Raw genomic sequence first — 27,717 nt, forward strand, 5'->3', positions numbered from 1 at the left:
AGCTATAAGTAAAACACTACAAAGAGTTCCAAAACTGGCCGTCATTTACATCATCAACATCTTCATGTTTACTAAATTTTTAGAGCTCTCAATTTTAGGTTGAATCCTTAATAAATTAGCATGCTTTTTAGCTAAGTTGTGCATACATACCTCATATTCTGTATATTTATATTTTCGAATTAGTTAATTTTAATTCTTTAATCTATTAAAACTTTTTTTTGTTATGTCTATAGTCTGTTCTATAAACTTTGATACAGGCCAACATTTTTGAGCAATTCTTCACTGTTCAAAAACTATTATTTACATAACATGAATTTACAGAGTCTTTTTCAAGACTTTAATCCTAGGTAATGTATAAGTCTTTTTATTTTTCCGTATTAGTTTTAGTTTCCTAACAATTTGTTTATCTAGTTTGCTCTTGCTTTCTTTTGTTTGGAAAGAAGATTTTTAATAGCCCATCGACTTTTTGAATGGCTATCCCTGAGCGGTACAAAAATAGTTGTTTGTTAGATTTTTTTTAACTAGCAAAAATGTAAGAAAAAAAAATTCCGTAGTGGTTTGCCCTTGGCAAAGTATGAGTTTTATTCTTTGAGTTGGTCTATTTCTGTGATGTTTATCTTAGTTTAGAGAAAGCATAGAGCTAGATTAGCAGGGTGGCCACCCACCTGGAAAACCTGGAATTATCAGGGAATTTTTTTATACTGGAAAAAACCTGGAAATATCAGGGAAATTTGGATAAAAACCTGGAAAAATCAGGGAATTTTAAAGAAAAGCTGGAAATTTTTCTTTGATAATTTTTTTAATTTCACTAATTTAAATTATTTACTAATTTTCTTAATTTAAATTATTTCATCCGTTATACCCACTTTTTTTAAACGGAAATGTATCGCCAAACAGTTGAAATATCATCAACTTAGCTATACTTTGCTTGCATCAAAATTTGCTCCATTACAGCTCTGTTAAACTAGAATGCCACATAAAATTCTCACACAGTTGCTAAACGAATGTGGAAACCTTTGACTGCTATGGGACTGTGCAATTTAGGCAAGATTCTGGTGGGGGTGGAAAAAGGGATTAGGATATTAGCTTCTTTTTTTTTTTAAATTCTCTCCTTGGGCTGAATCCATTTATGGCTCAACTTTGTTCCAATGCTTTGGTGGTAAATTTTTTTTTCTATTTTGACAAAATGTTTTTGTATTTTTAACTTTATAAAATTCTCCAAAAATTAGTTGGTTATAATTTAATAATAGATTTTATATCGCAGTCTTTTTCTGAAAGCTTTTCTACTCCTAATCAAGGAAATCTGAATTATTTTTCTCAGCAAACCAACCAATCACACATTTTTTTACAATCGCTTACAGCAATGTTTGTCGACAAATCGTTACAATTGTTGCATTAATGCTAATTTTTTCTATTTCATTTTAACCTTTTATAACATATTTTAATTTTAAAAAAATGTTTTTTTAAGAACCAACTATATATGTATATTTAATTTTACTCTTTTGTTGGTCAATATGATTTTTGATTCGATATTTTGTACCAAAACATTAAAAAATAAATTAAAAAAAATCTTGAAAATTGTCAAAATAAATTATTTTTTTCAAGATGATATGTTAAAAAAATAACATTTTGAATAAAATATTTTATAATATCGACACTTTTCTTGTACACATCCTATACTTTATATGAAAAAAGAAACAAAAACCTGGAAATTTTATGATTTTTATCTGGAAAACCTGGAAAAATCAGGGAAATTTGAAATCGGATTTGAGTGGCCACCCTGATTAGACATCTTAAATATCTTTTTTATTTATTTATCAGATTTTCTCTGTGGGATATGATAAATTGGTAACATCAATGTACAATGCACAAAAAAAAAAAAAAAAAAAACAGACAATCATGAGTAACTTTTGATTGGTTGATTTGATTTTCACATTCTAGGACTCAATCTTAGTGTTTTGAGGGGGTAACGTCGAATAAGCTTAATAATTGGTGCAGACGGTATTTTAAGTTGCGATATTAGACATGAAAACGTACTTTCTCTAAATAAACATACCATTTTTTCAACAAATTTAAATTTTTGAATCTTGGATAAATATACACTTGTTAAAAATATTTTCTCTATGCATTTACGTGTGTAAAACATCAATTCTCCGTCAGATATTTTCAGTCCCAAGGAAGCACACTTAGTAGGTGATCCTTTAGCTCGAGCTATATAATCGTTTACTGCTTCCTAATCCAGCATTTCCAAGGGCAGCGCCAGTAGGGGGCCAGGGGAAAATTGCACCCCCATCGGGAAAAATTTAGAGTCTTGGCGGGAAAATAGTTTGGTCACATTTTTTTCTAAATAATGTCAAAAATTCATTTACAAATGCCTAATAAAAATTTTTGTAGTTGATTTTTTATTTATTTATTTTTAAGAATTAGTTACAAAAATTGGTAAAATATATTGTAAATTCTATGTAATTGTAGTTTCACTACACTACTTGTAACTTTGCCTATACATTGTTAAACTAGAGACCGGATGCGATAAGACATGGTTGAAATTGACGACTTTTCGAAGTCCCTTAGAAATCCTTTCCCACAGACGCATCTTCATTTTCTTGGAAACTTATCTTTCAAACTGCTATTATTTCTTCTGGAGAACTGAGTGGGGATAATCATGCCTCTTGCTGGGGGAATATCTGACAAAAGCCTGGGGGACAGAAAGAGAGGCAGGTCCTCTTCTTTACAAATTCTTTTTTATGTAATGTGTTTATCAATGGTTATTGGGATCACATAATTGCTTTTTGAAATTTTTAAGCAAAATGAAAGTATATGAGAATAAAATATTTTTTTATTTATTTTTTCATCTTTTTTTTAAATACTTTTAAATAAGGAAAATCATTTACTTATTTGGATTCAAGGTTTATATTTTATTCAATAAATATGCAGTCGGAAAAAAAGCAAAATAAACAGTAACAAAATATTTTTAATTTATTTATTTTTTTATAATTTTCTTAAAAGTAAAAAGATTGTTGATTGATACAGAAAAACAATTAAACTTTGTATTCAATATCTTAAAATATATATTAATCAACAAAATTGATTCTCATTGACTTATTTTATGTACAGTGTATGAAATGGAAAAAGGGATCACCGTGATTGACTTTTGATTTAATCGTATTTTCACGTACAACGGATCAATACCATATTTTAAGTTATGAAAATGAGCAGAAAAGCACATTCTGTTCTGGATAAACCTACAAGTTTGTCTATAGTTTCAGGTTTTTAGTTTTCAAAATGTGGAAACAGCCGCAATCTGGAAGATATGGTCTGAAGTTATGGCAAAGAGAGAGAGAATTGGAAAGCTTGGGTTCTTTAATTTTAACTTCACTCTTCGATTATAGCCCATTATCTTGAGTACTTTTTGAGTGCATTGAAAAATGTTTGCATAAAATTACAAAAAACATTTTATACACAAATTTTTAAGCAAAAATGATTTTAAATAATTACTTGTTATTTTTTATTAGTTTATTAAATAATAGTAAAATACACATTGAATTGTATGTTCTACGTATTTTTACATCCTTTTAATTTCAAAATACAAACTTTCAGAGCAATCAATCAATTAGTTTCTGAGTTATCAAATTTTAAAAAGGTCAGTTTGCTTAAAAGTTTATTGATCTCGAATTATTCAACCGATTTCATTCAAATTTTGTATTTTACAATTTAAAATTACCTTCCATAAAATTATTTAAAAATTTGTATATCTTGCTATTTTATTAGAGTTATAATAAACTTGCTTCTAAAGACATCAAAAGCTTAACTAAGCTGGGCAGGCAGGGCCCATAACCTTGCTGGCAGAGTTCAGTGCTTTGTGGAAAATGCTTAGCGAGCATAATAAAAAAAAGTCATCGTTGAACTAACAAGAAATTTTATTAAGCAGGAAAAATCATAACTAAACTTGAACATCATAAAAGAAAAACAATCCTCTCCATAACATGAGGTAACGAATTCAATACATACAGTCATGAAAATCAAAAGAAACGAAACTCTAAATCCAATCTTGATTTGTTATAAATATACAAAATAACAGTTGCATAATGAGGGTACTTACACACTCAAAATTAATACTATGCAAATTCTGTCGTTAGATTATTTTTAAATGTTCGAACTCCCTCTTTCAGAGGTTTTTCGAACTCGTGATCTCTGACTCTTACTCGAACCTTGTTCGTTGAAATTCATAGTCTGACAATTCTTAATGGTTCGAGAGGGTGACATCAAATATACTAAATAATTGGTCCAAACGATATTTTGAGTTAAAAAATTAGACATAAAAACGTACTCCGATTAAACATACCTTTTTTCGACGGATTCGGATTTCTAACCCCCAAAATATAGTACAGTGTAACGTCCCATATCCGGACGTCTCTTTTCCAGAAGGGTTGATTTCCCGGACACTTTTTAACAATCAAAATAAACAAACATTTCTTCATCTTCCCCTCTCCTTTAAAAAAAAAAAAAAAAAAGGAAGTCTTTTGACAGGTTTTTCCCCTTCTCAGCTTCTAGAGATCTATGCATTGAACCCATAAATCAACAGAAAAGAGAACACAGAAGATCTACTAAGACCAAGACGCTCCTCCTCTGGAATGCAGGAAAGGGGGGAGATTTGTTTTCAAAAGAGCACAACTGAGTTCCCTCCCTCCCCCTCCTTTCCTATGCAGCTGGCTAGTAAAAGAGGCATTTCCTGGAACCTTTTTATTTGAGTGTCAGGGGAAGAAGAAATACTGTGAAAAAAGGTAAACACAGCAAATGTTAAAGTGGAGGGGGAATCCCCTTTAGTCACACAAGAAAAAATAAAGAGAACCCAATCAGCATGCCACGCCTTTATGCTTTCTTGATAGCCAATGATGGGAGAGAAAATAAGAATTTGTCACTACCCCGCCCTCAACTTGAATGACAAGTAAGGAGGAAATTAATTTTTCTTCTCCACCTACCCACCTTAATGAATGACGGGAATTTCCCCTTCTTGCTTGAATCGTTCTAATTCAAAATGGCGGAGAGAGCAATTAATATTTTCATAACTGTGCATTTTTTTCGTTTTCCATATTTATATTTAAAATAGCAATAATTATTTTTTTTCTAATATTTTGTTTATGATTGATTAGATATCATTCTAATACTAAAACATTATTGCCCGAAAAATAATGTTTATTTATTTTCTGCTTCTTAGATTCGGATCATTTTAAGCTTTGTTTACCTTGGAGGTCAATTATACGGAAAAATCAAATATACGGACTTCAGGAAGTCCCGCCGATTCCGGATATGTGACTTTCCACCGTAGTTTCAATTTAGAAATATTGTTTTAATAGTTTTTTTAGGAGCGCGTTTGAAAGTTAGACCCTTTAATGTTAACTTTAGTTTTTGCGTATTTCGCTATATCCCAATTTTTTTCAAGCGAATTGAAAAAGTTTTGCAAACAATTCCAATCAGATCAATCAATTCCTATTCGTTTTTCTAAAGATAATTTCATGCAAAATGAAACTTTTAGCAAACATTTATTATTACTTTATTTAAGGGAAGTCGAGAAACTTAAGAAATGTAAGGTATACAATTTTTTCATCATTTGCAATTTTAAATGTCAAAATACAAAATTTAAGCAAAACTGGTCAAATAAGTCCTTAGAAATTAAAAAAAAACTCTTATTTTCCAAAATTCGGTCCCCTAACTTCTTAATTTTTAGTGTCCATTTTTTGTGACTTACAATTCGGAACTATGAAAGCAAAAGCTAATTTAAATCGTTTCGCGTTGATATGTGGTAAACAATAATTAATTAACTGTGTGAAAGGCTATTCGTTGCAGGCGTATGTCAATATGTAAAAAGCTTCTGCAGGGCAAAACAGAAATCTTGGTAGAAAGTGTGCTTTCAGCTTTGCGGAGAAGCGAAAACATTGGCAGACAAACAGCAGCCATGTGTGGCAATTTTTTTAAAAAATGTAAGTTAGTTACTATTCGTTTCTCGGACACAAATTTAAAATTTGTAAATTGAAAAATAATTAAAAATTTAAGCTACATTGTTTGAATCTTATATTTTAAGTCGATGGACTTTCTCTTTTTCTCAAATGGAGACATTGAGCATCAATGGATTAGCATTTTGCAGAACATAGATGTTCACTTTAACAGCATCTTTGAAAAGAAAAAGGAATTGCAAGGAGAAATTTTAAAAGTCTCTTTGTATTATTTACAATATATATTAACATCGAGTCCCCTGATTAAAATAGCCCTTTTTTGTCCATGAAATTATGTTATGTAAAAATTTTAAAAAACTCGAATTTTACAATTTTATGTTCATAACCATTTCGAAGAAACAAGGGGGAGACTTGACCCCTTGTCGGGCAGAGTCTGACGCCATCCTTGAGCATTTCTAAGCTCTTAAGTTCGGCACCCGCATCAATCTTTCTATCATCTTCAAGTCCAGTGTAGTTAATTTTAATCCTTGTCCGCAAAGCTTTTGCATTCTTTTCTTCTGCATATTGTAAAGCCTGTTCGTCTGATAGCGACAACTTGAAGTATAATACGGCATCTTGGTTAGTAGTTTCCAGAACTTGCAATTTAATAGGATCAGTTGGAACTTCCTCTGTCTATGCCGACGTTAGTTTTTTCAAATTCAAAACTGCTTCCATTTTCATGGCCCAAAGATGATAATTAGTTCCAGTCAACTTCGAAATTCCAAAAACTAAGTCTTTTTCTATGATGATCGCAAACCATGCTCTGCTACCAACTGTTGTTTTGTTAAAGAGCACAGAATCAATGCCGGCAAATAAAGAGTTTATTAAAATACAACTTGAGGAAATAACATCTCGCCACACAGTGCTATGCAAAAGAAAATACATCTTAATCAGTCATCGCAGCTTATGATGCGACCGAACGAATCACCTCTCAGGCTTCTACTACTATATACAGATTTCCCCTATCGGGAAGTCGTTACTCTAACTTACGCAACTTACCTGAAAGGGGGGGGGGATGGGGTTTTGTTCGCATATTAGCAACATTTATGTTGTATTACTTAATACAAAAAAATTATATAATGTTTTATTTTATTTCAGTAAGTTTCTTGTTTATGTGTGTTTGCTACTTTTTACAATTCTATTTTGTTTACGCCTGGATGGAAATATCACATGGACTTATTGGGTTATATTCACCCCTTTATGGATTTGGAAAGCTATGGTCATTTTAGGAGCTTGTGTTGGTAGTTATGTTTGGTGGCGGCATCCTCAATACAGGTAAAATAATTTTTGTGGAATAAAGAAATAAAAAAACTACTTTTCAGGTGGTTCAGAATTAAAGGAAAAAAAGTATTTTAAATAAAAGGTCTTAAGACAAGAATTTAAAAGTCAAAGTTTTGAAATGAAATAAATTTATTAACAAAGAAACAAGTTATCATTAATTGTGAAAGATTTTTCAACTCACACTATCAAATTATGTTAGCAGTGCTTTCTAAAGTAATGTTTGCCTAATATAATTCAATTCTTATTTTACTAAAATATTCTTCAAATTGAAATTAAATTACTTACTGATCCTGAATTATAAAATTTAGAAAGGTATATTTAAAGTTCGAAAGTTATTAGTTTTTCCTTTTACTTCTGGGGTATTTCTGGGTATAATATCATGAATAAATAATATGAACTTGTTGATGGTTCTTCATAAAACACCTGAAGCAGTTTTTGCTAGAAAAATTTTAGCAAGTTATCTTTACCTATAAAAATATCTAAGATGTGGCCCATTGTCTTGACACTTGGACATAGCCTTGACTTATATCCTTAGGAAACATTTACCTGGAGATTTGTTTTATACAAAGAAACAGACAGTAAGTCACAAGTCTTCAGCCCAATTCAGTCCCACTAACCACTATAACCAAAACACCAAGCCTTAGCCACCTCTGCCCTCTTTTCGACTGTGTCTAATTTCACCTTTCTTAAGAGTTTGTTGTACATACTCATTAAAAAGAAAGATACATGTTTTTAAACTTGGCCCATGCTATAACCAGAGCAGTCTAAAAAGTGCTGAATATAGTTATGTTACTCATATGTCAAAGGATACTAGACAGATGATAAATGTGGATTCATTTCAAATTCTTTGAATGGAGGTGAAGATTATTTTTTGTAGAACTCAGCAAATGAGAATGAAGTAGAATCCAGTGGAGAATGGGACTCATATGGTGACACTGCTAACATTATTGAATCTGACACAAATGATGTTCTGGATTCTTTAAGTTTGTGGCTTAACAAGTTTTCATTGTGTTATATTTTTTTAAAAACGGTTGAATATGTCAATTCTTAATTTTTTTCTGAACGTAATTTGAAGTATTTTTCTAAAAAAATTAATAAAATAATAACCTTTATGTGTAAAAAAAAATGTGAAAGAAAATGCAAAAGGAATTGTATATAACATAGTAAAAATAGTTTTTGATAGGGGTAAATTGTTACAGAGTTATTCATGCATATTTCATTGTTTATACTGCATTGATATTTCACAATCAAGGAATCTCCAACTTTATTATTAGTAAATAAGTTGACTGCCTGATTTTTTAAAAAAAAATTTGGGTTTTTGAAAAGTTGACTTATCTATTGGGATATACACTTCGGCCGCCAAATTTTCATACACCCTCCTTAGGTTATTTAATCTTTTAATCATAGTGAGAGTAATGTTTATTTCAACAATTTAAGTTTGTTACAACAATTAATTGTTGTAAGTGGAATACTTTTTTCTCACATATTAATTAATATACACATGAAAATGTTTTTTAATTTGTTGTTACAACACTCATTCACTCTGATTTGTTTATTCATTAAAGTGAATAACTTTAAAAAATATATATATTTCTTTTAAGTTTATTAATTGTCGTTTTATTTCAGAGTTGAAGGAGAAGGTTACATCCACTACAAAGCTATGCTAATTAGTGTAGTTTTACAAGTTTTACTGTTGATGTTTGAAGTTTTAGTATGTGACAAACTGGAAAATAATCGTCATTGGTGGATTTTAGTGTTTGTTCCTTTGATTTTTATTTCAATAATATCTGTTGTGGTCTGCATTTGGGCTGTCAAGCATGATCGTAATTTTGAGGTATTTTTCTTAAAATAATTATACTAAATGAAATGTTTGTTGTTCTTTTAAATAGCTTATTGTAGTTAGGAAAATTTTATCATGAAATAAGTAAATTGTTACTTAAAACTTTTTATCATTTTGAATGTTCCATTAATCATGTATCTTTATTTATTTAATTACTAAATTAACAGGGCTCCCATGGGTCAGGGAAAACAGGAATTGCCAGGTAATTTTATTTTGACTCTTAAATAGTGCGGAATAGTCAGGGAAAGTTACATTTTTTTTATAAACAAAAACCTGAAAAATTCCCAAATCATATCTGAAGAATAACCTGTCTTTGGCAGTGACTGAAATCAGTTACTGAGATTTGAGTTTAATTCTAACATATATTACAATTATTTGTTATAAAAATTCTACATTTTAGTGAAACTTTTCCATGTTTTCTTCCTCATTCAATTGTATTTATTTATTTATTTATTTATTTTTTGCTTACAAAATCTAATATTAAGATGCTCTATATTTAGTATAATATAGAGCAAATTTTTACAGGAAAAAAAGCAAGTGATTAAACTTTGGAGTAAACAATATAATCATTGCATGTTATCATATATTCTTGTCTCTTTGTAAATAGTATTATTTTATGCAATTTTTTTCTTCTTAGTTGGAGCTGTTTTGCTCTGTAAATATATTGCAGTTTATTTTCCTTGCCTTGAGATTGGATGAAATTATCATGTGGAATTGGGTGGTAAGTATTATGATTACATAAGTTTAAAAAATGCTAATTCTACTTTCTTAAAGTTTTAAATCAATTACTTGGTGAGAAGATGTTTGTAAACTCAAAAGAATTTTCTCATAACTTTATTTTTCATTCTTATTAAATACTAGTGCACCAATCTTATTGAAGTTTTGCATGCATCTTCTATATGAAATTTATTGAAGGAAAAACATTTTCTTCTTCAGAAACAACTTATTTTACAGGTTGAAACTTGAATTATTAAATTTTTCCAAAAATTATATCTTTTTGTAAACAGTTTTGTTAGAAATTCAAATCTCACTTTTTTTAAATTTTTTTAAAAGAAATCTTTAATTTTTTTTTATTATCTAGAAGTGTGTAAGTTTTCAATGAGATTTATGCATTAGTTTTTTGGAAATCATGTTATCTGTGGTAATTCTTTATTTTTTTAAAGTTGACCAGTATTAATTGAAAACTTTAAAAAGTAATTAAAATTCTTTGTGTTATTTCAAGTGAAGAAATGCGTCTTTTAAATTTGGATATGGTTTAAAAATATCTCCTTACATTCTTTTTTTATTTTTTAAATTGCTGTGAGCTAAATCAAAGACTACCCATTTCTTTTTATAAAACATTTGCTGCTACTTTTTTATTTATAAATTTTTTACAGCTCATTTTTTTAATATAAGACTTTCAATTATTGAAGAATTATAAAATGTTACTTCAAAATATTCTCTTGGAAGCATTGGGGGCACAGGTATCTTCTTGTACAATTTTCTTTCTTGTCTCTTATTGATGTCCAGAACCATTGAGTCAGACTTCATAAATATTTCTCTTAATCCTCTTTGAGGTTTATATGAGGTTTTTATATTATGAGGTTATAGTAGGGAAAATTTTTACACATTAAATACTTTTTTTTATTAACAGTAGACAATCCAGTATGATGCAATGTTGTGACAATGGCAAAATTTTCTAGATAATAGGTCTTTAAATTAAAGAAAAATTAAAATTTGCTATGCAATAAAAAATTTTAAAATAAAAAAATTTTGATAAAAAAACATAACTGTAAATCAAAAGTTAAGCAGATTAAAGAACAATGCCCCCCTATTCATAAGTTAATAGGTTCTTTTTTAGTCTAAAAAGTAATCAATATCACAGATACTCAGATACTGAAAACAAAATACTTCTTTTTTTATCAATGACTTGGTGGAAAAGAATGCTTCTCAAGGACAGTTTTTTTTTTTTTCTTTGTCTTTTGTTTAGATTTTCCATTCCCCTAACCATAACAAAGTAAAAATGGAGATGGTTCTGTATTTTTTCTGGGTAAAAGTGAAATAGGGTGATTTTTTTCATCCTTTTCAGAAAGATATTTTTTAATTTATTTTGATTACTAAAAGTTCTAAGGGAAACAGAAAGTGCTTAAAAATATTTTGGTTAAAAGTGCAGACCTCTTTAACCCTCTCTCATATAGGTGACACAATGAAACGCTTTCTCTTTCCAGCCAGCACACTGGTGTGCAGGAGCACTTCTCGTTCACTCCAAATCATCACATCTTTGTGACGCGACAGTGTTCTGGAATCTTTTAAAAACTTTAACTTTAGGTACAAGAAAGCATTGCATCTTCCTAGGATTTGAAATATTTGTAGGTTTGACCTTCTACTTAAAATGAAAGCATATGACTCACATGCTTGTGGTTTTTGATTATATAAATGCGAGAGTAAAGAAATTTTTCCGAATGATATGCTTTTTGGCACTTTTTAAGATGAGGATGTTGGGTAACAAATTATTAGAATAATTGAAAAATTCAACATTAAAAAGTCACTTACTTTATTTTTTTTACTTCTTTTTTAATATTACAGATTTAACTAGCCAAATCTGTATATTTCACAGTATTTTTAAATATTGAAAAAAAAATCAAAGACAATAATGTCAAAAGTTAATAAATGGAAAAAAAATACTGAAAAAAAATTGTTTTAAAATGTAATAAAACAAGAAAAAACGTAAATAAAGTAGGTAAATAAAAGATATTTGCATTGCATCTCATTTATCTAAGTTACATTATCAAAGAACACTTTCCTATTTCTATAACACTAGGACTTAGGCTTAATAGTGAAAAACCCTCTGGCTTTGAACAGTTAGATACGGTACAGAACCCGTTATCCGGAAATCAGAAAACCGGAACGAAATTTGATAAATTTTCCTGCCATTTTTTTTAAAAAAATGTTTTTTTCCTCATAATATGTTAGGATTTTTCTTTCTTTTTTGAAAGATGTTTACCTTACCATCATTTTGGAAATAATCATTAGTGTATTACTTCATCGTTTTTTCTTCATTTTAAGATTATTTCCAAATATTTTTTTTTTTTAAGTTGGGTTTAACGGGAAAAAAAGCAGCTTTTTGTAGCGATTCAGAAAACCGGAAAAATCAGTTATCCGGAATAGCGATGGTCCCGATCGTTCCAGATAATCGGTTCCCTACTGTACTTGCGCAAGAGACTTCAGGCATTGGCAATAGATGCACGTTTGCAATTCTCATTGCTGAAGGGTTAATACACAAATACCTTATAATATACAAGGAACAGAATTAAGTAGTTTTCCAGTTTAATCTGAAATCGAACATGTTAGTGATTCTCCAAAATTAGAAAGTCTCATTTTCTTTTTTTCTTCTAATGTTCAGGAAGAAGAAAGATCTGTTTATTTTAATTTTGAAAAGGTATCTAAAAAATAATCCTTTCAGAAAACAAGTCATCTAGAAATGAGATTAACCATACCATACTATTAATATTAGTACCATACCATACTATTAGTATTTTGTTCAAAAATTTTTTTTCTGCTGTATTTTAATCATTGTAAACTCTCTTTCACAATATTTTGCCCAAATTGTTCTGTGCCACGCACAATATTATTTTATCGTGAGATTATGTGTCATTAGAGTTTATCTGCTTGAAACTATGCCTCATTTATCTTATCTTTGAAAATATACTTATGGAGGGTTTGTAACTGTCCTGATATTCTTGATAACAAATATTTTGTCCTGATTTTTAGCTTTGTGTCCTAATATTTTAGTCTGTGTTCAGAATATCCCATTCTCTAAGAATGAACATGAAGATTTTAATTTTTTTTTGAAGAATCAAAAAGTTTGGAGTTTTGATCAATTTGATAATAATTATAGTAGAAATAACTAAACTTGATAGTTCCAATTTTTGCAGGTACCATCTACTAATTATGTACACAGTTCAGACATATAGCCTTACCATCTAGATTCATTGATTAAACCTTTTTGTTAATTCAGCCATTCTATGAAAAAGGAACTCGGTTAACAATTTTATATTATCAAATTTTTATAGTGATGAATTCATGGATGATATGCTTATTTATAATTTATGCAAATGCAGTAACAAATTATGTTGGGTGGTCTTAAGTAGTTTCACAATTATTGATTCACTCTTTCATCTGATTTTATAATTGATTAATTCTAATCAATAATTAAAATTATTTGATTTAAGAAATCTTGAACTCAATTATGAGTTTTAATTAGATATTGGTATGAGAAGATATTAACTAATTGGTAATGGTTATCTTTTGTAATGCAACAGTTATATAAAAATTTTCCATGCATTGAGTTAAAAGTTATTTTGAGTTGTTCTGCAATAATAAAAATGTTCTGCAAGCTGTTAAAGCTTTCTATTCTGAACAAATTAATACTAAAATTAAAGTTGTATATTTTATTATTTTTTTGTGATAAAATATGCTTTTAATTTACTTAAGTAGAGCAAATTTTAATTTGCTATTTGTCTTTTTTTTAAAAGTATTTTGGTGTATGCATATTATACTAAAAAATTTCCTTTTTTTCTTTTTTTTTTTTTAAATGTCCTGATTTATTCCTTGATCCACTATGGTACCTGCTTGTGTGAGATTCTGTTCAATTATATGTCATCCAAATAAGATCCTTCTCTTCAATTGTTGACCAAATGAGTGCGAAAATGTTATTATAAACCCTAAATTAGGATTTAATAAAAGGTGTTTTAACATGATAAAACTTATAAGGGTAAAATTTTTATTTCTGAATTCATCAATCAAATTTCATTCTGAACATCTGAATTCACATAGATTGCAGATGATCGCTAGTTTACTGTATTTCTTTATTCATTAGTCAATATAGTAAGAATTTTAATATTGTAATAAAATAGATGTCTTGAATTTGTTTTTACTTCAATTGTGCATAAAACTTTTAGTTAATGCTGAAAATATTCTTATATTTGACATTTTAAATAATTTCAGGTTGTTTTTGTACCACTTTGGCTTGTTATGTGTATGGCTGTTATAGGTGTGTTATACGCTATAATTTTTGCCAGTATCTTGCTTAGAACACCTGAAGTGAGTGTTGAACAACGCCGTACAAGCATGCATTCAGCCATATCTTACAGCATAATTGTGATTCCACTTTTAATTTATTTGGTAAGAATTTTTTTAATTGTAATTTTCTGAGGAATTTTTATTCGTTAAAATAATATGACATCTTTTATATTATGAATTAAATAATTTCCCGTTAAATTGTTTTTTTTTTAGTTAAGTGCACTTAATAAAACACTTAAAGTTTTTACCCTCATTATTGTAAAATATTAAATCACAAGAAATAAGGAATAAAATGCAACAAACGTTATAAAATAAGTTTTTTTATTAGAAAAAAATACAAAAATGATAAATATAAAAAAAAAATAAGATTATTGAAAAATGTAATTTTTAAGTTTAAGCATATTCTCCGCTGCATAGAAAAAGAATATAAACACTACTAAAAAGAAAATTCACTAAATAATTTAATAATGAATTTAGTCATGAATTCAATACCATTACTCTTTTTTATGAAACATTTTGATATGGAAATCGTTCAAGTCCATCTAACATCCTGTTATGGAATTCATGAGTTTCTCTAGCAATGCAATTTAAAACATAGCTTAGTTTGTTGAGAATGAGACGGCAAAATGTTTAAGTGCATTACTGGTTATTTAAAGTGAAATGAACTTTTTAAATCCATTGCATTGTTATAGGGATTGTCTGGAAAACCTTTTGAGAAGTTAGTTTCAGGAACAACCCGCTTTTGAAAAAAAAAATAAGTTGATTGTGATAGATGTTAGAGTAGTATTAAACAATTTAGAGTTAGAGTAGTATTAAACATCAAGTAGTGTTAAACAATTTAATTATTTTATAATTTTTAGTTAACAAATGTATTACTAAAGCATTCATTTCTAAAATACAACAACAATTTTATGAATTATGTTAAATATTCATAATTTATTTTTAAGGCATGTATGCTAGGTTATATTTTACAAAGAAAATAATATCTTAAAATATAGTCTTATTTTTAGGCTTATGTATGTTCTAAATTATATTATTGAGTTTATTCTCAAATTTGATTATTTTGCATTCACCTTATACTACTTACAACTACAGTATAAAGTCCCATATCTGGACATCAATTTACCCAAAGGATCTAATTTTCGTGCTTCTTTTAGCAATAAAAATAATTTTCTTTATGTTTGTGATTTGTTAAAAAATTATTAGTAAAAAAAAGATGTTTCTTTTTGCTGCCTCTTCAATAGCTAAACACATATTTGTTTCAATAACCACGTTAAAAGAGTTGCTGAAAAAACAAAAACAGTTATGAAAAACAAATTTCAGGGAGAAGAATAAACTGAAGCTGACTATTAATAGTGTTGAAAAGAACACCAGCAGACATTTGTCTGTTTTAATGTATTGGTGTTTTCATTAAAAAATCTTCTTAAATCTGTTCTTTGTTTTAGATTTTTTATTTTATTAAATCAGATTAATTTTACATTAGAAATTTAATCTTTAAAAATTTTAATTTTATTTAATTATTTGTGCTGTTATTTCTTTGTATCTTAAAATCATAGAAAAATCTTTTCGTAAAAACGTTCAAATTATCATTAGCTTACTTTAATTTTTTATGCATATAGATTTTATCATACTAAACTTTCTTTAGTTTTTTATCTGTCATTCAACCTAAAAGAAAACGCTGTTGAAGGAAATTGGTGTTAATTATTGTCAATTTGTTATTTTTTATTGATTAAAAATGTTTTGATGTTTGTTTTTCTTAACCTATTTATCAGAAAAATCTATTTTCTCAATGATTTTGGATATGGGATTTTCGACATATATACTACATATATACTTTTCTACATATATACTACATATATATTTTCTACATATATACTAAGTCCAAGCAACTAGATCCTTTTATAACTAAACAATCTGGCAAAAAACATTTAGCTAATTTTATAGTAATCAAAAGTTAAATAGAAATTTGTATATTAATTTGCTAGGGAAATCAAGCCTAATGATTTTAATTTAAATTTTATTTCAATAGACTAAGGAACTAAGCTAGTGTTAATGTAATAAAGGGTATTGGGATTCTCTTAATTGAATAATTTAAATTTTTATGTAACAATTTGTTGGCCATTAGGAAATAAAAGTAATAGTGTTGCTAACTAAAACCTCCCCAAAAATGGTTACCCTGCGACAAAACGAGTAAGACCTGTGTTAGATGCAAATCCTGCAATATCACTCGAGAATAAAAACTTAAAATATTTCTGATGGCCCCCTCCAAAAAGCTTGTTTTTTTTATTTAATTATTTTTTTAAAGTCAAAAATAAAAAAGCAAAGTGATCTAGGATTTTTAAAAAATTAACCTGGACTTTTTCAAACCATGATCTGCACTAGCTCACAAGGCCAAAAAGATTCAAGAGTGGTGCAAGGTGCATTTTTCGGATAAGATATCATCTGACAAATGACGGAAATGGGATAGATTAAAGATAGTAGACTTGTACCCTGTAGCTGAACATTTCAATCAGTGTTTGTGCCTCAGCAGTGCTGCGAAAGACTGCCACTTTGAAACCAATAAAATTTTTAAATTTTGCTAAATTATTTGTTCATCATTAAGTTATATTAAAAATCATTTGTCTGTGTTTTTTTGCTGCACCCTGTATGTATGTATATGTACACACCCTCCCACATATATATATACATATATACACAAACACACACACACTTCCTTACAGTAATTGATGACACACTTTCAATTTTTGACACTTTTTTAAATTTTTTAGGAAATACTTAGAGGATTATTTTATAATTTTGGAGAAGTTAGGTCATGCCTAGGTTAAATATTTATGGAAATATGGACATTTTTATAATATACTGATTTTTTTGCCTGACAAGTTTTTGCTGAAAATTTAGAAATATTCAATTTTGAAGCAAGATCTAATTAAAAAAAACTATAATTTTAAAATTTGAAAATAATTTGTTAAAAATTATACAAGATATTTGCATTTAAAATAGTTCTTTCATACTGTGCATACGAAGAAAATTTTTACAGTTTTTTTTATATGATTTTGTACTGAATTGTATTTAATACCTAATCTTAAAAGGTTAATTGCATGTTGTGAGATTTATGAGTAATTTTTGTGTGTATTTTTTGGTTTTGGATACTTGAATGCAGTGTATTTTTCTTCTTCTGTAGTAGTCCGATGAGGGGTTTTTGAGAAAAGCGTAATTTTCTTCCCAGCTTTTGAAACTTTAAAAAAAAAGTGTTTTGGGGAATAATTTAAAACTGTGATTTTTTTTTTATATTGCTCCAAGCTCTACAATTATGTTTGAATGTGACTTGCCAGCTTATTTTCCGACTAGGCAATAAGATAATAATTGGCATCAGAATCAGGGTCAGACGCAGATATTTATTCATGTATTTTTGTGTGTAAGGTCATACTGATACACAGAAATTTTTCAGTACCCTGTCAGAGAATAAGCCACTTAGTTTCTTGCTGCATTGCCGAATCTAAGGAAAATTTAATTAAAAAAAATTTTGATTGACTGGTCAGAAAACTCTTCTGATATGGACCCAACTCAAAAATATTGAAAACCTAAATGCTACTAAAACACCATGTTACAACAAAAATGTGGAGCAATAATAATTGAGTTAATAATGTATAATTGTATTTGGTACAGTTTTTTGTGCTATGTTTGATCAAAATGTTATTAATAGCTAATTTTTGAAATGAAAGCGAACATTTCACCTTAAGTATACTTTTCAAGTTTGAATTAAAAAAAATAATAAAAATTTTTTAAATTAAGTTTATTTTTTTCACTTTCTCGCTCTAAAATTTCACAGTTAAGAATAGGATATCTTAGCTAAAGAATGGTTACTTTTCAATAGTCTTATTTCTCAAATTGTTAATGTCCATTTAATTTTGTCTATGTTATTAGTAATTTACTATTAAATAGTCTTTTATATAAACTTGTATTATTGATTTTAATTTTTTTCTAGGTTTTATTATCTAACAAACTAGATAGTGAAACTAATATGACTTATGCTGGTGCTAGTATACCTCTGTATTTCACTTTCATTGTTTTGATTTTTCTAACTTTTGGGTCAAAAGGTGGAAATCATTGTAAGTATACTTTTATGTTATACAAATTGAATCTTTCTCAGTAGTCAGGGTAATCGATACCTATCAAAATTTAAAATTCAACTCATTCAGGACCATGATAACATATACGTGTGGACACGATTTTTCCTTTATGGCCCACAGTATCATGTATGAGATAAGCCTTTCCAACGCCAGTGGCCCATGATCACAAATACATGATTTCAATTTGGAATGTTTTATTTAAATTTTTAAGCAACACTAGATGGCAGTGTGTTTGTCTCTTTCAAAATGGCTAAATGCGGGATGTACTGCGTTCTTGGTTTCCATTTATTTTTTGACGGAGTAGGTAAAGGATAGAATGCTTCTTAGTTTATACAGGTGTAGAATTTTTGTTTGAAGTTTGCGAAATAGTGTTTTTGTTTTGGATCAGTTTCACAATTGTATTTTTTTAATAGTCACTACAGTATACTCTGATAATATCAATAACACAACCTATTTAATTGCAGTTGTAACATTCCGTTGCTCTGCAAATCTAAAAGCAACGATTAACTTCTGTTACTTATCACAATTCAGGACTTTGTTAACTTTAGAGGTTTTGTTTATACCTTTTTTAGCAGTTGCGCGATGATTTGCCTGTTGGGTAGAGGGGTAGCAATGTACATCAAGAACAGTGAATCAGCATATATCTTTCCGTAATATAATTCTAAAAAAACTAAACTAAACTCAGTGGTGCGACAGCCTATAGAGGGCCAAGGCCTATTGTGCCCATCTCAGTTTTCTTGACCTTGGGCTCTGGGGTGCAGGAGCAGATGTTCCGGTTAGGTGGTCAGCCGAACGCGAAACCCTTAGTGTTTAGTTCCCAATCATGCGTGGTGTTCATTTATCCACCCACTGAAGGGATGAAAGGCTGAGTCAACCTTGCCCGGCCCGAAGATCGAACCCAGGATCTGTGGCACAGGAGAGCGAACTCAGGACCTGTGGCACAGGAGAGCGAAGCACTACCACTCAGCCACCAGGCATCTGTTATATAATTCACTAGTCAGTAATTAGCATAGATCTATCTTAAGTGATTTTTAATAGTTAAATCTAAGCATTTGGTTTTTGGCATCAATGTTATGTAAATTTGGTCACAGGATAAATGCGACTGGGTGTCCATTTCTTTATCTCCTCTTTGTCACTTTTCTTGGCTTGTTAAGCAGTTGGAATGTTCTATTCCATACTCAGCAGTTATTTGAAGAAAGATGAAGCCATCAAATTCTTAGTAATTATGCCAATGCCTATGAGCTTTCACTTTGTTCTACTATGGTATTTTGAAGTGCTGCATTGCTTTATGTAGCGATAACAAGTGTTGGCAGTGATCCGATGATGTTCTGACCGATGAACTTGGACAACCATGATGCTGTATGGGTTGATGTGTTTTTAGTTTCAACAAGTGTTACTGAACTTGCCTACGAAATGTTGAGTCACCATATTGTGAAGGCAACGTTTATCTATGCTATGCAATTGTGAACTGAGCATGTCTGTGAATTTGTCCATTGCTTTCTACTTTTTAATTTGTTCTTGAAATCTTCAAATAGAATCTTATTTTTCTCCATGTCTTAGTTGTAGGTGTATTATGTCACACAGTATTGATTTAATATGAATTTTTAAATAAAATAAGGCTATATGGGAAAACTCTCAAAGTCACACGCATATGTAAAATAAAAAGGCATATGAGCCCGGGGAAACATTTCTTTCACCTCTATCGAGTCCTAAATTGGTTAATTCCAAAAATTCTCACTTTGCAACTATAATAAAAGAGAAAAATTAAGTAAGGTTGAAAAAATCTCGAGACCTTTGAAATTTTAAGTTTTTATTGCGGAATCCAATAATGACTTATATTTTATTTTATATTTTATAACCGTTGTTGAACAGCCGACCCAATCCAGAAGACAAGGAAACACCTGGATTGACCATTAGGAGATATTTGCCTTCAGGGAGGAATTTTTGATGGAGCTAACCCACATTTGCGTTACTTGGAGAGGAAGACTATGAGAACCTCCCACGGTCAGCCTAACGGCAAGGGGACTCTAACCCCTGATCCGTCTACCACTGAGGATATTTCACGTCAGCACTGTGGTCGGTGCAAGCCGGATGCGGAATTCGTATCGACTGACATTCGAACCCGGTTCACCTCAGTGGAAGGCAAATGCTCTATCCCCTGAGCCATCGTGGCTTAATAATCACTTATAGTTAATAAATATTTTTTTAATTGTCATGCATACATTTTATAAATTGTTTATTGATCAGATATTAATAATACTGTAAAATATTGCTGCCTCCCTCTGACAAATTCTCAGTCCTATCTATCATCAAACACCAATTGTAGCTCATTCATTTAACCACTTGCTCATGCCAATGCTGGCAAGACAATGAAGATAGTGTATTGCAATGTCTGGTAAAAAAGTAAGAGCACTGAGTAATAAAATAATTTTAGTTCTGAGTTTTAGTTTAGAGGTTCTGAAAATAAAGCTTTGCTTGTGCTTAGTCTTACTTTTGACTTAACCTCTGTATGCACTTTATGATTATATATAAATTAAATAAATTGATTTAACACATAAAATAAATTGATTTATGACATTTACTTAGAATTGTTTCCTTATTTAATTTATTCACATTACAGGAGGTTTTTAATTAGCTTTTTTTTTTATTTCTGGTAATCCCTAAAATTACCCCCTTTGATTGCTAATGATATAACTAGAAAATTATTTTCAATGACCTAACCGTTTTTAATAAATCAAAATAAAATTGCTTTTTCAAAATAGTGGGCCCTGGTTTTCTATCATTTTAATAACTTTTAAGTTTTTTTTAAATCTTTATATGGTTCTGCTTATTTTTTTTTCTCAAATTTTAGGTGAAGAAAATTTTTTAATGCTTGTTATTTTTTTTTTTCTCAAAAAAAATTAAAAGAAGCCTAACTAAAGTAGTTTTTTGATTTAGATTGTTACTAAACTATTTTCTGGATTAAATCTAAAATCGATTATTAAAAAAATGCCACATGATTACATAAGTTTAGCGATATATATTGATAATAATCATTGTGTAAGCAAACTATTTTAACAATGCATGGATTAAGAATAAACTAGGACTGCAATGAAGGGACATATAAATGAAAAAGACCAATATAAGAAAAATGTAGAATAGTACTTTACATTTTCAGAATTTGATAATTTTAAATTTTTGAAATTTGTAAAAAAAATCAGTGTAGTTATTTATTCATATTTGGCAATTGCTGCAGAGGCTCCACTTGGACTTTTTGCTTCCCAATCGCCATTAAACCTAGCTGCTCTACCGTCTGTAATATAGAGAACCAAGATTTTTGGCATTAAAAAATGAGAAAAATTCAAAATTATTTTTCTGTTTCCTTAACATTCTTTCCACAACTTCAGTTTCTTTTTTTAAAAAATTTATCTTCATTATTTGTGATCAATTATCATAATTTTTTCTTCCTCTTCATTTTGTATAAATCTGTATTTTTATATACATGATTCTTTTTGTCTATATTTTAGGGTGGTTTGGAATAAGGAAAGACTTTTGCCAATTTTTATTAGGGATTTGTCCTCTTTTGCAAGAATATGGCAACATATCTTACAGTTTACATAGTAATGAACCTGAAGAACCAGTTGCTCAGCCAGTACCATGTGCCAAAAAAAGTCTTTCGTCTCAGTCAGAACTGAGAGTTGTAGTACCTGCACTTTGCATTGAAACACCTGATTAATTTTTTGACATGGCATTCTTCATTTGTTAATCTAAGTTCTAGGTACAGAAGGTACAGTACCTTTCAGAATTTAGCCTTCTTTTATTCTCATGTCTTTTTTATGAACAAACTATGCTCTTTAGGAAAATTTTTTGTAATGAATTGCCCTAGTAGTAGATGATTAAAATAAATATAATAACACAAATGAGGCTTGGAGGTGCCTTTCAAGAAGTTTTTTCAGATGACGAAATTATTTATAGTATGTCTTTTAATAATCTTTAGAAACTTAGAACCTTTTTAAGATTTAAGTCACGGCTCTTTCAGAAAGACAATTTATGTTAATTGAATTTATATATTTATATTCATACAATTTGAAAAGAGGATGTCTGTCTTGTTATTTAGGCAGAATGAGATTAAGGATTTCCCAACAGAAACCTCCATTTACTAAGCATCAAATAATTCTGTTATAAGCAAAGTTTGTTTAATAAATATGCAAAGTTTTTAAGGTATTTCCCCTTGGATATAAATTCTGAATTTCAGAAATCCCCTTCAAAAACCAATAGCTAATGAGAATTTAAGTAAACTAACATTTTTAACTTTTTATCATTAAATCACTTCATAGAATTTTTTATAAACTAAAAACTTTATTTTACCTGTTTTCAATTAGCTATAAATGAACTTATGCAAATTAATTTTCAACTTTCATTAAAAAATTTTATATTTTCATTAAATAGCCATGATATATAAGTTTATTAAACTATAGTTTATGTCTTTGTTGGCAAATGCCTTATTTGATAATTTGATTATTAACATGTGGTTGAAAAGTGTAATTTGCCAAATTTACATGAGGCACAATTATGCTTTGCAGTCCTTATAACTGTTAATAAATTAGACATTTTCTTCATGAAGTTTATGGTTTTGGGTTTTATTTAAGTCAAGATAACTTTATTTTTGCGAGAAACTTTCCTTGTTTTTTGTCTGTAAATTTATTTATATCAATTTTATTTAACTTTGAGTTTCTATGAAAAATAATTTTCTGCTATTTTTCAATTTTCAAAAGATTGAAAACTGTTACTTTGAAAGCTACATAACTAATATATAAAGTGAAGATATAATTAATTTTAAGTGACATTTTAGTAGATTAGCTCTAAAGTTTGCATTAGCTTTGACAAGTGAGTTTACATTACAAGGTTACATTAGCTATATAGACAAGTGAGGCACTTTTTTTCATGTATTTTTATGCAATCTAATCAAATGCAGTTTTTATCCAACCTAATCAAAATTAAGTGGATAGACTGAACAGTTTCTAAGTTACAATGATTTATAATTATGAATTTAAAAAAGTTATTTTTGTATCATATATAAAACCCTTATAACTTCTAAACTAACTATCCTATAGACTTGGGATTTAGTTCATGTGAAAATTACATGGGTAACAATATCTCACTTGCCTGGCTAACAATCTGTAAGTTTTCTATTTCTTACACTTTCCTATTAAGTAAATTCAATATAGGGACTAAAACTCACCTCAAGGCAGAGAGTAAACTTCTGATATCCATATTGGACCTAAACCAGAACTTATAAAACATTTTCTGACATTTCCCTAATTGCGCTTTTCCACATTCAACTTCTCTGTTTCTGACCTCAAAAAAAAAAAAGTAGAAGTTGAATAATTAATCTGTGAAATTATTTTGTTTCTGCTATACATAAGGCTTTTCCTGCTAATTTTCTGTCTGATCTCTATAGGTAAAAGCAGTTTATGACCATGTAACTTATGTTAAGGTTCAGCCTTTTTCATTTTCAAGGTCAAATGTTCATGTATGTCTAATGACATATATCTTATTCTTTTTAGGTACTTTTCATTAGTATGTATTCTTTGAAATATGGTTCACTGTTGGCACGTGTGGATTTTGATGGTCAAATTTTTAAAAAAAAAAGTTTTTTTTGTAGAATTTTGAATGACCTTTGTGCAAAGAGTGAACTGTAAGTATTTATATCCTACTAGGAAATATTGATTACTAATTAATTGTTAATACCATGGGTCATTTTTGCAACAAGAAGTTTAAGTATATTAATAAGATACATACAAAATATAAGAAGTACAAGAATATTTCAAAGTTCACAATGTTTGCAAAAATAAAAATCATTATTTTATAGTTTACATAAAAAGCATGTCCTAAAAATTTAAACAAAATCGAAAATACTAACTATTCAAGCCTACCTTATTTTTTGAATAAAAAACTGGCTTGTAAATATGTGTAGTTTCCCTACAATTTTTTATAATATTCTTGTGATTCATCATAAAAATATCAATTGGAAATTCTCTTCTTTTTTAGTTACTTTTCAAGACTGGCACAACAAATAAATGGTCTATAATCTTTCTGAGCTTTCCATATTTTTCCATACTCCAGAAAATATACAGCGTAAAAAACAAACAATTGCAAAGTGTATTTAGATGTATTTAGATTCACAAATGTTTCACATTAAACTCTTGTGGTTTTCATCAAAAGGGCAATGTCTTCCTTATAATCACTCAAATCCATTTTAATGGTAGAATTCGTTATCACTTTGGACAGCCAGTTGACTCAAAGTTTCGGCATCTTTGCACCTAGCTATATTGCAGGACTGTCAACACACAGAAGATGAGAGCAGACTGGGTCGCCAGGTTGATCTGACAGTTGATATATTAGATCAAGCAAACACTGCTGGGGTGTATTGTTGACCCCTCTTTATACAATACCTTACTCTTCAAATATGTGTATGTCTAGTTCCCCACATTAACCTAACATAAGATCTATTCACAAATAAAAATACCCACTGGTATACTATATTGATATATGTGACTTCAGAAGATTACTGGTTAGATTATGTTTCACAACCTGTTGACACCAGCTTGGTACTTGGGGAAAGTCAATACCACTAAGTTGATGTTGAAAACTAGAGTAGCATAGAGCAATTTTTAGGATGCAAATAATTCAATCTCCATTGTAGTGTCAAAAGGCTTCAGTATTTATACTGCTGGAGGTGATTTGTATAATCAATGTTTGTCTTACCTCCCTCCACAGGAGACAACAATCACAGCATTATCAGGCTTACTTGCAGTGATACTTAAAAGATAAAGTTGCATCTTCTAGGGCTGAATGCAAAATTGCCTCAATACTCCATCAGTCAAAGCCTGAGTAAACTACTTGTTGCATCACAAAGTTGCCCACTATGATTGGCCAGAAATTGCCCTGTATGAAAACCTCGTGTATGCCCAGATAAATAATATGATGTTGGCACCCTCTTATCTTTCGAAATTGTTAATCAGTCTGCAATGTTTTCTACTATATATTGCAAAATGTTCTTCAAATATTTAATTAAAAAGTTGTATTTTTAAGTATAAAACAGGATTTGAATTATGAATCATACAAAAATATGTCTGTATGTTGAACATAATCAATAAACATCCTTGTAAAAGTTACAAATTGATTTTGTAATACAAGTTGATGAAAAAGTGATATTTTCATATTTAAGTTCCCTTAAATGTTCTCCTTTTTTAAAATTTGTGTGAAAATGTATGTTCCTATACTTCATTCTGCTGTACATAAAATTTGAATGATTTTCTTACAGTGTTTAGGCTTCTATACAACAACACTGTACAAAGGGTGCACTAGTAGTGTATGTATCTGTATGAGAGTTGTATGTAAAGTACTGGCAACATAAATATAAAAAGTTATTTAATGAACTTACAATAAAAATAGTGTTTCATTCATTTAATATAATTGTTGGAAGCCAAAAAATACTGATGGCAAGGCTATTGATGACAGCAATGATCCATTTCCTTGCATAGCAACTGCCTTAATTGTTTTATACACTTTATTTATTGATAATGACACTACCTCATTGCTCCTCCTTAGTGCATGCTCAATGGTTTTTGACTTTCAGGATTACATTGCCACTACTTTAATTACAACCCTGTTGTGAGTGTGTATCTGTATGTGTATATATATATGTGATTCTCACGAAATGTGACAATTCATTGTCCCTTGCTCCAAGATCTAATACTATAATGCTAAAAGAACTTTTTTTTAAAAAAATTAATAAATAGCATTGCTGTTAGCATTTTAAAATGACTTTGCAATAACATTGACTGTTTAGTATACTTAAAAAATTTAATTGAATATCAAAATGTCATTTTCCTGGCATGTCACAAACAATATTTCCAATAATTACTAGCTTCAAAACTTCCCATACATTTTTCAAAATCTAATTTTTTTTTTATTTCAGCCGATGTAAGCATTTCTAGAATATACACAGAGGGTATTATTTACTAAAACTTTGTTTAACATAATTTTCTCTGTCAATAATTTGTTTGTCACATGAAAATCTGTCATTTTCCTGGCTACTTTTATTTAGTGATTTATAACTAAAATAAATAGAGCCAGCAATCAGTATCTTATGTTAATAGATTGATTAGATACCATCTTAGCTGAACATGTCTTGTTGCATGAATAAAGAACCAACTTTTTGGTTCAGAATCTATTTCAAAAATTTTTTCAAGGTGAGTAGGTTTTTATGTTGTCATTTTCCTGTCTTCTTGAAATCATTAATAACATAAACTACATAAATTTATCTGAGTTATTTCTAGAAATCCTGTTGTTTTCTGTGGAATGTAAACGTCTTAGGCCAAAGGGTTAAATTCTATAAAATGGCAAATTTGTCGTTATCCTGGCTGTCATTTTCCTAGCTTATGAATGAAAAGACATTGACGTGTTACCAGAAAACTTTTTAAACAGTATATTGTAAAGAGGGAAAGCAAATAATAACCTAATACCAAGTTTATGTATGATTGTTATATGCTTGGATGTAATCAAAGTTATTTATTTATTTAATGATTGATTATTGTAATCAAAGTTATTTATTTATTTAATGATTGATTATTATACACAGTTTTATTCTGTACATATCAGCAACAAAAATTTTTTTGATTCTTTCTACAGTGGGTAAAAATAATTAATTTAAGCAATTTATGGTCCATCTCTACATAAAGGCTTAAGTTGAGTTACTTACTATTAACTTAAAATGACTGTTTTTTAAACTTCTAAGCTAATATGTCATTTTCCTGGCATTCAAGATTTTTTGAATTTCTATTTTATTTTTTTTCTCGAGCAAATGTTTATAAACTACACTGCTGTCTGTAAGATATTAATAAATGTAACTAAAGAATTATACAAAAAAAAATTAGATTATTTTGAAGACTTGAAATTTGAAGAAATTTTTTGATCCGAATTGTCATGTTTAAAAAGAATCAGCCATATATGTATGTGCGTGTGTGTATTTATATATATTCAAAGAAAATAAGTAATCTTTTAATATTTAATCTATACACACATATACAGTAGTACCTCCTAATAAAGGACACAATCATTTTTCCCTTTAACACTTTGGCTGCCGCGTCACCCATATTTTAAGGAAAGGAAAGTCTCTGATCGGACCTTGTCACCCTTATTGGGTGACACTTATTTGACTACTTGTGAAGGGTATTCATATGTATCTGGAAAGATATTTCGCATAAGGTAACAAAGCTATTGAATTGTTATAAAAGTAATACAAAAATGATTTATTAAGAAAATTATTGTGAGCCTCGTAAAAGCTTTCTCGATCACTGCTATTTGACTCACTATGAAAATAAGTTTTAAGAAATTCTCCATATAACATCGCCAGGGCTGCCAACTTTTC

The 27,717-nt window shown here is 29.1% G+C and overlaps 1 protein-coding gene across 3 annotated transcripts; it reads left to right on the forward strand.

Annotated features, from left to right (window-relative positions):
- Positions 1–36: 36 nt before the first annotated feature.
- Positions 37–27,219, forward strand: LOC107453373 (transmembrane protein 185A). Of its 3 annotated transcripts, none has more exons than XR_006225072.3 (8): positions 37–347; positions 7,089–7,265; positions 8,898–9,105; positions 9,749–9,832; positions 14,098–14,274; positions 18,158–18,281; positions 21,809–22,068; positions 24,333–27,219. XR_006225072.3 is itself a non-coding variant. In XM_043041342.3 (8 exons), the coding sequence occupies exons 1-7, from the start codon at positions 310–312 to the stop codon at positions 22,015–22,017; spliced, it is 1,017 nt and encodes a 338-aa protein (XP_042897276.1). In that variant the 5' UTR covers positions 74–309; the 3' UTR covers positions 22,018–22,059; positions 24,333–24,505. The 3 variants fall into 3 exon arrangements, 1 of the variants encoding a protein (XP_042897276.1); XR_011638338.2 differs by lacking the exon at positions 24,333–27,219 and adding an exon at positions 23,849–23,983 and having other exon boundaries at positions 41–347; XM_043041342.3 differs by having other exon boundaries at positions 74–347; positions 21,809–22,059; positions 24,333–24,505.
- Positions 27,220–27,717: the final 498 nt, after the last annotated feature.

This window comes from Parasteatoda tepidariorum, chromosome 12, assembly GCF_982258835.1.
Source record: "Parasteatoda tepidariorum strain Cologne lab strain chromosome 12, Ptep-v5.0, whole genome shotgun sequence".
NCBI lineage: Eukaryota > Metazoa > Arthropoda > Arachnida > Araneae > Theridiidae > Parasteatoda > Parasteatoda tepidariorum.

Coding starts and splice junctions, on each gene's coding strand:
- LOC107453373 (XM_043041342.3), top strand. CDS start 310: ATGAATTTACAGAGTCTTTTTCAAGACTTTAATCCTAG. Junction 348..7,088: donor TTTCAAGACTTTAATCCTAG/GTAATGTATAAG, acceptor ATTTTATTTCAG/TAAGTTTCTTGTTTATGTGT. Junction 18,282..21,808: donor GTCAAAAGGTGGAAATCATT/GTAAGTATACTT, acceptor TCTATATTTTAG/GGTGGTTTGGAATAAGGAAA.